Here is a 13,396-nt window from a genome sequence, read left to right as displayed (position 1 = left end):
AGGAGTCCCTTTCGTCATGGTGCACAAGAAGGGGGGACAGGACATCGAGTACGACATCACAAACTACACAGACTTGTACCACTTGTAGTGGCGTACCGACCTCAAACCACTTCGTCGCCAATACCGCCGCCCTCCTTGCCAAGAGTCTCTACCAGAATCCCGACCCCCAGGATGAGAAGCTGACCAAGAGACTACTAGAAGGATACCGCCGCTAGACTTCAAGCCACACATGCTCGCCAGCCGACGCCGTGCCTTCCCACGCTTGCCCCCCCACCCCCAGGCCCAAACTTTTCCATATTATTGAATATTCTTTTATCACCCACTCCCACCCAGCCAAACCCCAACCCCCTTAACTTTATTAGAATAGGCTGTAAACTTATTTTTTTTTTTTGGGGGGGGGGGTGCACTTCTTTATTTAATCATTACGCTTTTTTACCCTAATAGTATAAGTGCTTCCCCGTGTGCGAGATAGGCTTAAGTCGGAAAGCGCACGTTAAATCTCCGAGGTACCTATCTACCAGAACATTATTTGCTGTTCTGGTAATACATAAATATATGTAAGTTACGTACATGGGGAGGCTAGATTATTTACAGCTAACAGCAATAAAGTGCAAATATTATGTTCAATAAAAGAAAACGTTGATAGATCTGTAACACACTTTTTGTACTATTAAACAAACTGTGGACTTTTCAGACATTTTCGCTTATTGTAATAACATCTAGCTAACAAATCATGTCTATCTCTGAAATCCACAAGCATAGTTGCTGTCAAACCTGAAAAACATATTCAGGGAGGTCAGTTTTGACTTGCCAAGCACCTTAAGGTGAGTTTATTTTTAAACTGTCAAAAGCGATTGTCCCTTCAATACTAGTATATGGCTGGAAGCTGTTTCTCGGACTGTTATGAGTTATGATGTATTTTATGATATTACTGGGGAATGTTCAAATTAGTTACTGTCATTTAATCCAACGTTCTAACTGTCAACTGTCTCAACAGGACCATAGGTTTGGTTATATATCTCCTCCCTGCCTCTATGTCTTAAGTTGTTAATCGGTAACTGCGGTCCAAATGTATCAACTTATTCATCTATTGTTGCAAACTTGACTGATTTAAACATATCTAATTGATCATGAACTACTCAGTCAGTCAAGCACCTGTATCAGAAATGTAAAACCAGCCATGTTTCATGTAGTCCCAATATCACTGAAAAATGCCGATGAAACGTGACATATAAATTTACTCACAGACAATATATTTTTCGTGAGAGTGAAGCACAATTAAACAATTAAAGTTTTATTAACAATTTCATAAACTATAATAATATTAATATTAAAATTCAACATCACTTGCCAAGTTTATGAAAATGTCCCCATTTGGGAGATGTCACATATAAACAAGGATTCGAACTAAGTTTGATCGTCTTTGACACTGAGGTTTATCCCCACTTTGCCAGCAAACTGCAGAAGATTAACAGTGAGTGAGTGAGCATCGTTTCTATGTTTATACAAGAAAAGATGTTATGCCAAAAACGCTCACAGTAGTTAGTGAGTAAACTCACGACCTGTCATGACCTGGTTGAGTGACTTCCTCCAATCAATGTGAAAGGATTACCCACAGAGAAAGAAAGGATTAAAGTCACCCATAAATCTTATCCTAACGTAGTACTCCAACTTCTAAATGCCTCTCAAAGAAGGATTAAAATCCTAAAGATATCCTTTCTACGTGGTATAGGTACTCACAACCTCTAATAATAAACTGTTACGTTTGGTATCCCCAGCAATACTCACTATGGTCATTGGGCAAATGTAAAAATCACAAACCCTAACGAGATTCTGTCTACATGGTCACACCCGGTGATTGTGAAGATCTCAAATTCTATCAACAGTCAGACAGCATGGCTGTTCATATTCATTTACAACATCCTCTTATAATTAGTATAAAAGTGTTCCACACAAAACCTTCTATATTTATTCTTTCAAAATACAAAACAGAAAGTGGGGTGTGGGGAAATGGGACATATTCCTACGTGAAATAATGAGACATTAGTAGTGGTGACGGCTATATCATAATTGTACTGTCTAAAGCATAAATTTGGCGAACGAAAAACGTTATATTTGCAATCAAATGGAATGACTAGCGTGGGCAAATGAATATGTTCGCAATCCACAAACATTCATTTTATTAATGGCGAACATTTACCAACCCGCGACAATCGTGTCAACACGGGGGTTCCCCTAGCAATAAACTCGCATCTAAATTCACTACTGTTCTACTGTCGGCTAGCCACAATGGCTAGACGAGACCCTAGTGGAATGGTTCATGCCATAAAAGTCTAACAACCGAACACTAATTAAGACGGGCCGACCTTGTATTTACGGTCTGGTGAACATAGCTCAATGGCCGCTCATTAACTCAAATTTCACATCTCACTGTTTTGTTTTATCTCACTATTCATTTGATAATTTTGTCAACTTCAACTGGAACCCGGTCCCGTGTTACACGCGTGGCACACGCGTAACGGGTTGCACACGCGCTGCACACCCGTTGCACACCCGTGTCCAACGGGTGCTCACCCCGTGTGCAACCCATTGAGCACCCGTGTCACATGCGTGTTACACACGTTCTCAACGCGTGTTAGGGGAATGAACTTTTAGGCAGTAGTGTAGGTATATAAATCTGGCTCCAGTGGAAGTGGTCCAGAACCATCATTACCTATACTACTAAGTGTAAAACTTTATGATATTTCCTCTATTACATGATGGGTCTCTAATACAAGCCAGGTCGCTTGTACACTCTGGGTCAACATCTTATTTATAGACCACCTGGCGTCTAATAGAGGAAATACAGTAGTTTGATATCAGATGTTTTTGGCGACGATATGATGTTATAGGCCATAACCCCAACAGCTTTGATGATGAGATTACAGAACTTTACGAAGGCATCTCTTGCATACAAATTAAATGTTTCTGAAACTGTTAGGGACAGTTGATGTCTCCCAAGTTCTATGTACTTTTTTTTTCTCGTCTTAACGAATGCCACGGGCATTTGATCAAATCTCCTTCTTCATTGCGTTGTATATGGTGTGTTCTGACAACACTAAACCAAACTCCTCCTAGGATATCTTGCAATCAGCCAGTGCTGTTGAAATATGATCCTCAATGCTATTTAACTTTGCTTCAGCCAACACACAAATACTATTAAAAAGGTAATGCTATTTTTCAGGGCATTATCATTTGTAGAAGCATGAGGTCTTCCATTAACTGCCCAACGAAGGGGGGCAGTTGACATGACCGAGGGCTTCTGCAAATGATAATGCCCTGAAAAATAGCGTTACCATTATTATAGCTAAAATGGATGGAATTTGTTATCAAATAAAAAGATACAACAATATCCGTTTTGAAACATTTACTGCAATCAACACGAATGTCACTGACCGACTTTTATAAAAATGGAAAAGTCATAGAACAAACCAGATGACGTCACCATTAAACGTGACGTCATCTATCCCTATCTTATGACGTCACCTAACAAGCGACGTGATAATGGCCTGTCATCAAGCAATATGAGGGCATTATCAAGTTACAGTGGCCTGCTCACTTCTGATAACATGCGGGCGGTTTAATGATAATTCTATCCATTTTAGCTATAACATGTTTTAATGCTTTCTTTTGCAACTAACAAGAAATAAGTTTAAGAGCTATTCCTGCCAGTCCTGAGACTCCGGCTGCTACTTCCATACCAAGTACGATAGGCGTGGCGATTAAAGTTGATAATAAACCAACATCGGCTACACTGAGTCCCATGCCAGCTGCTACAAGTGCAGTGTCAACTCCATCAAGAGCATTCAGAGCTCTGTGCGTGGATCGATGCTCATGATATCAATCACTGGATTGTCTGGTCCAGACTCAATTATTTACAGACCGCCGTCATATAGCTGGGATATTGCTGAGTGTAGCATAAAACAACAAACCAAAAAAACTTATTATATTATCCAATTCTAGAATCATGCTCCTTCTCCATTTGATGTTTTATTTCACTTATTTTATGTAATCGAAATCCTGATGGCATAAAGCGAACCTAGTGCCTATCTTTTCTTAGGCTTTGTAAGACCTTTTTATAGTTAACATTAGCTTCCATACTATGCAGTACTATATGAACAAACAAAATTCTAATGTGCCCCATTGCAGGGGATAGTGATAACGCTGTTTTCTTGTTGCGGTAAACTTTCGGATAAATGTCATGCATTTCAAGTTGTAAATAATACATGTAGTATAACTGAACAACAAACAGATTATCGAGACATTTGAGAACTAGTGGACCAAATATGACAACTGTTTACAAAGCTACAAATGCATGTACTTTCTATTCAATAACCAATCAGTCCCATAGCTTTCTCGGAAAATGAAATTTCCAATTACTATCATCAGATATAAAATCACAATATACACTGGCACACTATATCACACTATTTCTACTTTACCACTCCTGTTGTTTCTTGCATAAGAAGTACCAGGTTTAAATTAACAATTTGTTTATTGTAGCTACTAGTGATGGTGGTGCCAGCATGGACAAATGGTTGTCAAAGTTCGAATCCAGCAATTGGCTTACTCACGTGAAGGACATCCTGACATGTGCTTGTGTTGTTGCTCAGTGTGTTGATAAAGAAGGTAAGTGTCATGAAGCAGCCCCACGTAAGTGGGAGGCTATATGGTTTTGCCTGAATTTGGCCACTGCAGCCATGCTTTGGTGCCATGTTCGGACATATCATTCAATGTATGTCTCCATTACAGCCTTGATAAAAGTTTGACACATTTTGATCAGTCATGTCAAGGGCCAAAGTAGCCTGAAGCAAATAACCTGAAGCAATATCTGCAGGTAAATGAACCTTGGTTCACCCAAGGGAGGGCCACTGGTCAGAAACCACATTGGTCAAAGTGAAGGTCATACCATATTTTCTTGTGTTTATTGCACACTTGAGTATAATAAAAGTTTTCGAAGAAATTGCTATTTTGTAGTCACAAACTACATCATATCGCTGCAGGTGAACAAACTGGATATAACAAACTTAATGAAAATATGAATTAGGTGATAAGACAAATCTCAATATTGTATTTCCTTTCAGCTAGACATTTGTTTATATGCAGCACTTAAGATTATTATATGTAATTGTCTTAGAATAATAGAATTGTATTAAAGGCCAGAGGTCTAAAACATGGTTTGGGAGATGTTCACCATATGTTGTTTCAAGTTTGTTTGAGGCATCAAAAATCTGCTAAAAGCTGAATCTGCTTTGCCTTTTGTTTCAAACCATAATGATATTTGGTATGTGTGTTGTCAGGAGTGGGACTCAACATGTTTGTGATAGGGTAAATTATCACCTTTGCAGTTTGGATCATGCTTTTAAAATCTCTTAAATTGCTTTTCACCCAACAATTATTATTATGATGGCCATGTTCAGTCATGTTTGTTCAAAGTATTTAATTTGGTATTCAAGTCAGGTAAGGTTTGTTTTTCAATGTGGGGGGATATAGTCGATGCCTCGTCAGTCTGTCTGTTTCTGGATCGCAACTCGAAAATTGGTAGATGTATCAAACAGGCCCTGAAGAGGTGTCTTTTGCTATTTACAGATTTTTGGCATTTTTATTTTTCTCATTTTCCAAATAAGCAATTTATACTTAGTCTCATAAGGGGGTGGATTCCATTTCCGTAGCACAACTAAAAAAACTTTCAATATCTTCATCTAAACTTTGCAGATATATTAAACATATACTGAAGTGGTGCCTTTTGCTATTTATCAATTTTTGGCATTTTTATTTTTCTCGATTTCCAAATAAACAATTTGGACTTAGTCCCAAATGGTGGGTGTAGGTGTCGTTTCCGGAGGACAACTTGAAAACTGTGAAAAGCTTTTACAAACCTGGAAACATGTATTAAACAAGGGCTGAAGTTGTGCCTTTTGCTATTCAGGAATATTTCAAAATTAGATTTTTCTCTGTTTCCATGGAAACAAGTTAGACTTATCTGTAACGGCGGTATGTGTTGTTTCAACATAATGCTAACGAAACTTCGACCTCTATTACATCTCTGCCATTAAATTCTGTATTTTGGCTTCAGCCACACTAATAAAAAATTTCAGATTTTCAACAGACGTATGGTCTTCGCACAGACTCCATGGGCCAGCCGTTCATGGCAACCCAGCCAGCTGACTGTTAGGACACTGTACGGCTACAGCACGGACTCCATGCCGATCATCCAGCCATTTGGCTTACCATATGATCTCCAGCAACTGGCGGCTCCCAAGCCAGCTGCACGGACAAACATTCAACCAACAGATTCGTCGACTAAGAAGATAGCTATCGTATAGCTACTGTTACAGACCACCACCAGCCGTACGAGGGTTAATCATACTAGAATCCTGGACACTGGAGGACGACGGTGTAGACACCGAGGATTACTATGATTATCCACCCTCCACAGGAGCTACCCATGGTCACTCGGAGGATCAGGCTGAGGACACACCCCAGTGGGATTACATGGAGGGTTGTACATTCGTCGAATTAATAGAAGAATTATACCATCTTATGCCTGTACTCCAACCTCCTGTGACAGAGAATTTACCAACCCAGATGACGGAATATGGGGTATGTCATGCTCCTACATCGTCTCATCAGACATTACCTTGGCCTAGATACACAGGCAAGGTAGTAGACCAGATGTCTGATAGTCTACACAAGCTCAAGCATGGTGAACGACTACCCTTACCTCCATTGAAGCGGAAGTTATATAGGACACACGAGGCTCCACTTCCGGTATTTCCAAGTATGGATGAGTATTTCAACAAGTTGTGATGCAACCCCAACACTAACATCACGTTACCGCCTTCGCGGATTAAGGATCTGACATCGGTTTCAAGATACTCAATGGATATTGGTGCTTAAATTAACTGGTTTGTCGCTGGAATCAGACACATCATACCACCATTACGGTCATCCTATGTCTATTAGGACTGATTAAGTCGGACTCATCCACAGCCTACTGGACACCATAGTCATGATGCAAGAAGACTTACTCTCCTCCCAAGTCTGGATGTCTTCACAACTATTATGGGTATAGCGTCAACAACTCTTATCTCAGATCTGCTCCAGAGCTGTCTCTAACCAAACCATGAGGTTGATAATGTCACAACCCATATCAGCTCCCGCGACATTCAACGGGAAATTGGGACATGTGATAGATGAAGTCAGACAAGATACTACGGAACGATTCCAAACATCAACAATCAACCTAGCTGCCAAAGCCTATGGATCTTCCCATCCCCAGAAGCTCCTTGGGACTACAAATCTTCATCATCTAAACAGCCTCCAGCTGGTTCGAATCCATGGTTAACTGGACGATTTCTTAGCAGCAGACCAAGAAAAAAGCTCAGCTACGTCAGAACATGATAATCTTGTCCAACTTATGACCTACCTAGTCTTCCTAGTCAGTCCTTCCAAGTCCAAGACCACTCCAGTTCTAGACATCATATACATTGGAGCAAGCTTCCAACTAAACACCAGAGGATTGATTCCACAAGACTATCAAGATGATTCAATCACTTTCAAGTCAACCCAGCATGCCTCTAAGGTGGTGGATGTCTCTTCTAGGCAACTTAATGTCTCTACAGAATATGACCTTCAGAGGAAGGCTGATGCTATGTCCTCCACAGACATGGATCAACTCTATACGATCCCACAGCCTAGAGTTCCTACATTCAGACACAGGGAGGAACCAGGTCCAGCTCCCTGATGATGGAGACTACACGATTGTTTGCCTTGGCAGGTTTCTTCAATTGCCAGATGGAATCAGAAACCATCCCATTCTAAACAGACTAATGAGATCCTTTCTACAAGAAGATGTTTTTACACCTCGGCTCTTCCCCAAGTGGAATCTATCTGTGGTACTATCGGCACTGTTAACGGAACCTTACGAGCCCATGGCTAAAGCTTCCTTCCTCCTAGCCATGGCAACAGCAGCAAGAGTTTCAGAACTACATGCCTAGACTATACTAGTCTCACCCATGACCAACAGTGGACCTTAATATTGCTTCAAGACTTCGTAGCCAAGAATCAATCTACTACAATGGGACTGTTGGGCCATAGACACTGTAGCATTCATGCCTCGGGACCAACAGTGGATCATCCAGACAGACTCTTACGTCCCATCAGAGCTCTCAAGTTCTGTCTCGTGGCTACAGACCCAGATAGACGCCATCGAAGGAAACTCTTCTTATTTTTGCAAGATTAATTCCAACAAGGATATCACCAAGGCTACAATAGCGGGCTGGCTAAAAGCTACGGTTGCATTAAGTTATACACAGGCTCAGAATTGGATCCTGCTCAGCTCACGAAATCAGAGCCCTAGCCATGAGTCTCACTTCATGGACATGAGTCTCAGAGGTGAGGTGAAATTGGGTTTAACGTCGCGTCCAAGATTATTGCACTTATATAGCGACGTGCATGCACGTGTATGTGTGTGTGTGGCTGCTTGTACTAGTCCGGACTGATGCCGATTTATAGTGCTAGCTCACTGAGATACCATGCCGCAGTTTAACATGAATACCCCACTCAGACACAGTATACTGACTCCGAGCCGACCAGTCCTTGTTTTAGCCCCTTAATGCCGAGCGCCAGACAGGGTAACAACAAGTACAATCTTTTAACGTCTTTTTGTATGACGCGGCCCGGGATCGAACCCTGGACCTTCCGCTCTCTGGGTGGACGCTCTACCACAAGACCACATGAGTCTCAGAAGAACAAGTAGTTTCTAGCTGTCGATGGGCCCCACAAAACACCTTCACCAAAAAGCGGACACAGAGGGCATATATTCCCTTGGGCCTATTGTTGCGGCACAAACTATCATCCACCAATACCGTATAGTGCACACACCCCTCTAGCAGATTCATTTTAAAAAAAATATATATATTTCAAATATTATGCGCAGAAAAGAATTACACCATACCCCTTTAGTGAATTCCGGTAAAGGAATGGGTGATAAGAGACTTGGTTAGTACAAATTTGAAATTTGAGATAAAAAATCACCAGACATGTTGATTTACCCTTTAAATTGTATATTTTGTTCTGCTAGGCATTGTTTTACATCCAGGGATTAAGATTACCTTGTGTATTTTTTTATAACTAAGCCAGAAACAGCAATCAGCTGTACACATGTTTTCTTGGAATCTACCGGTGATTCGGTTAAAACTTACCCAATGATATAACTTTAAAGGATTTTGATGCAAGGATCGGGAAAAATTGTATCTGAACCTATTTTTTATCAGGATTAATATATTCCAATATCTTGTTATTTTAGTTGCAGATTTTACTAAATATATTTAAAATAATAATAACCCTAAGCGTAGCACTTCGGTGCAGCTGATTGCTATTTTCGGTTATTTTTTTCACATGGAACAATTTGACCAGTCACCGTCAAGGCTCCCGCACACGTGATTGCGAGAACTACATGATCACATAGAATCATCAATCTACAACAAATATGACTTTTAATGAGTCAAAGTATGGCATTGTGTAAGACATCATTTGAAAATCTGAAAATTTTAGTTAGTGGGACTGAAGTCAGAATACAGGATTTATGGCAGAGATGTATTAGAGGTAGTATTCTTAGAATTATTAACAATGACAAACTATTGTTTGATTTTTCAGACAAACTTGGTACATGTATTAATCAAGGGCTGAAGTGATGCCTTTTGCTATTTAGGTATATAAAAAAAGCAACAAAGTTTCCTGTTTCCATGGCAACAAATTTGACTTTGACTCTGTTGATAGTGGTGTGATTGCCCAGACCATATCTCAAAAACTGAAAGGTACTCTTTTTTTTTAAACTGTTCACACACAAATACTATGTTGTCAACTTTTGTTATTTAGGGATTTTTAGAATTTGATTTTTACTCTGTATTTCTATGTCAGGTACACACCAATATGAACAAAGTTCTGAATCCCAATTCCATAGTATTGTTTTGATAGGTCGATAACTACTCTTGTATATGGACAGATAGATTTGATAGAAATTCTCTCATCAAGTTGGACTTAAAGTAACAATCAGATGATTTGTTCTTGCGAAATTGTGGGGGCCGGGGGATTTGTCATCTTCTGATGATCATTCGTATTGTTATAAAGTTTTGACCTTGTTTTGGCCATGCTCTTAAATTCTCTCAGAATGCATATTTGTCTCTTTTAACTTTTTCTCTGAAATTGCCAGACTAAAAAAGCTGAACTTTGGAATGTTTGTTTCTTTCTTATGAAGATATCATATTAAGATTTTAGTGTTATTCAACAGCATTTATGCAGAACATATTTTGAATATCAATGCTGACAGAAACTTTTGTTAGTGTCTTTGTTTTTCAAATTGTTGACTACCTATCCAGGTGAGCTACAGTGATGTGGCACTATATTTGTGTAACAACTTTCTCGTCTCTGCAGATGTTTCAATCTGTTTTTAAACTTTGCAGGGGCCACAGTACTGGTTCATGGGTCAGAGGGTTTGGACACAACACTGCAAGTGACTTCAATTGCCCAGCTTATTCTTGATCATGACTGCAGAACTGTAACAGGGTAATAATAATCACTTCCTGTTAGTTGGTTTGCTTTTCCATTATCAAGTCGTTCTTGGTGAGTGAAAAAGTAGGTGAATATCTTTTTAAAACAGCTGGCACAATTATTCCAGTTACAGCTGTACCTTCATATCCAGATACTTTGCCGAAAATAAGAAACTGGTTATACTGGTTTGGTCGTGTAAGTAGTTGCTGGTGACGTGTTGTGCAAATGATGGCATCTCCATCACCAATCTCACTGACAGTCTGCAAGGAGTGTGGAAGGAAAAGGTCAAAGGAGATCTGCACTCTACCTGCTAAGGTGCAGGGATTCGCTCAAGTCAGTCTTTTTATGTGCTCACAGTACGCCTTGCTCTCCATAAGATTGTTTAACTAGCTGGCTGACGTCTGAAAGAAGGCTAGAAAGTCAGTGAGGTTGTTTCATCTGTAGCTCAAATTTCTCTAGAGAAACGCTCCCATCCTAAGGTGAAGTCACGGTCTGCAGCACCTGAGACTCAGGGAAGTAGCCACTGAATCAACCCCGATCTTTCAGCGTATTTGAGCAGCTTATAAGAGGCAGCAGGAAGATATGCAGGCCATATTAGGAGATATCTGACCACTATTTCACAAGATATGAGGATAGGTTCCAGCATTCTACCATCAACTTGGCAGCAAATGCTTATCATTCAGCCCAAGTGAATTCAACCCAAAATTCCAAAATTCCAACCCAAGAGACCTGGAGAGTAGGCCAGAGATCATGCCTTTCAGGATCTTTCAAGAGGAGATTTATTCATTCAAGACCACCAGTTGGAAGGATAGATGTTCATGCCCTCTCAGCACCAAAACAAGGGATAGCTCTAGCCATTTTTAGCAGAAGCATAGAGCAGGAGGCAGGACCGACACTAGGGCAAGAGGTTATCATCGTCTGTAACTGTACAGAAACCATGCATCTCGGCTCAAACCCTATCGACTTCCCTTTGTGTAAGGACTGAGACCCTCAACTACCGAACTTCTTCCTAATGCCAATTCCTAGACCAGTGGGAGGAAGTGTTGTAAGAGACGGATACAAGTTCCATTTCCAGCAGTGTTAAGTGCTTGTGTCCAGGTTAGACATTGATTTCATCTTGAACGGCACAAGTTAACATTTGGCCAAGTCTCCAGCTGCTAAGACAAGAATTCTGTCCAGGAACTAAAGAATACAGATCTCACCAAGGGCTTTCATCCTCTGGTATTTCTAGTACTGAAGGAAAATATTACATACATGTGTATGATGATAGATCTTAAAGTTCTCAATGAGAAATTTCTAGTTTATCCATCCAAGTTTGACAGGGAACTGTGAACTGTTCTCAGGTGTTGTTAATAAGTTTGGATCTCCAGGATGCTTATCAGCTTGTACTTATTCATCCTGGATCCTGGATGTATGGGATCTCTGGTTTGCTGTGAACGGATGTCATTCTGAATTTCAAGCTCAAACACAGCCCTGATTGTCAGGTATGTGCATATCCAGCTAGTTTGGCTACACAAATATAGAGACTGGACAGGAATCTGGCAGATCGATAGCTCTGTGGGTATTTGCTTGGGTCAGAGACCCGATTGTCAGATTTGTGCATATCCAGCTAGTTCAGCAATACAACTTATGTCATCCAACTGCTGTCGGACCTTGGGGTTGCTTGTTCGTCCTACGAAGTCCGAGGTAAGCCAGTACAGGATATTGTGTGTCGGCGCTGGATTCCAGCTGCAGAAGGAATCTCATGTCCTCCAGAGGATCGCTATCTAAAGACTCTGAGCAAGATCACAGAAGTACAGAATCGTCTCTTAAAGTCACTTCATTGGAGGATTTCCAGTTCCTATCAATTGGATATAACTGGTCGAGTTCCCGCTAAACCTGATTAAGAATCTGGTGGAATTACCGTCAGAATGTAATGACAGGAATTCCTTTAGTTTTCCCAGCACCCGAACATCACATGTTTACAGATGCTTCAAGTTCGGGATGGGGAGCATGAATGGACAAATTGACAATTCAGGGAAGCTGGCAGCCTCACAAGAAAGATCTCCACTTCAATTGGCTCGAGATGAGGGCAGTCTACCACACCCTTGAGACATAGAAGCATCTCTTGACTTTCAATGCTGGTGGCTACAGACAACACCACAGTGGTAGAATATATCCAAAGTCAAGAGGGAACAAAATCAGTGAGTTTGATGAGTGAGATCACACTTTTATTTGCCGATCATGTGTAGGATACTCCTCAGCTGGATAAATTTGCCACAAACTCCCTGTGTACATCAGTGCACTTCCAGATCTACAAGCCCTGCAAGTAGATGTATTATTGATGAGGTGGGAAGGAATGTTTGCTTTCCCGCTCCTTCCATTGTTTCTCCAAGAGAAGTGATAGGGAAGTTGGAGGACATGGATTGTGTTATGATTCTCAAAGCTTCTCTTTGGCTGGCCAATGTTTCACAGACTGTTGGGCTTCTCATGATAAAAACACTTAAACTAATGGAGCACCAAGATCTTCTACATCAGCCCAGAATGGTCCTATTACATGACAGCCTCCACAGGCTTCATCTTTACATTTGGAAACTTATCCTGTGTAAGATGCAGATGTTGGAAGTGATGGCAACCCCCCCCCCCCCCACACACACATCCAAACCCCACTAATTTTTTTTAAAGCCCATAAACATACTAAACATGATTTTGAATGTTAACAAGAAAAAAGTTGGGACGAACTTGTTGTTACAGCCTTTCAAAGTATGGTACCCTATATCGCGTTTTCGCCCTGTTTTGCCGTATATCACTTGGGGGTATCATT

At 40.6% G+C, this 13,396-nt stretch overlaps 1 protein-coding gene across 1 annotated transcript in view; it reads left to right on the top strand.

Moving 5' to 3' along the window:
- The window catches only part of LOC124136473 (myotubularin-related protein 9-like), a 225,149-nt gene that overhangs the window by 138,157 nt on the left and 73,596 nt on the right, over positions 1-13,396 (top strand). The window contains exons 8-9 of the mRNA XM_046502392.2: positions 4,543-4,668; positions 10,506-10,608. Coding sequence (XP_046358348.1) covers positions 4,543-4,668; positions 10,506-10,608 — 229 coding nt within the window. The remainder of the gene's footprint in view (positions 1-4,542; positions 4,669-10,505; positions 10,609-13,396) is intronic.

This window comes from Haliotis rufescens, unplaced genomic scaffold (assembly GCF_023055435.1).
Source record: "Haliotis rufescens isolate VD_foot unplaced genomic scaffold, xgHalRufe1.0.p SCAF_1, whole genome shotgun sequence".
Classification (NCBI taxonomy): domain Eukaryota; kingdom Metazoa; phylum Mollusca; class Gastropoda; order Lepetellida; family Haliotidae; genus Haliotis; species Haliotis rufescens.
The sequence above is the reverse complement of the archived record's forward strand: the minus strand, read 5'-3'. Positions and strand labels throughout refer to the sequence as shown.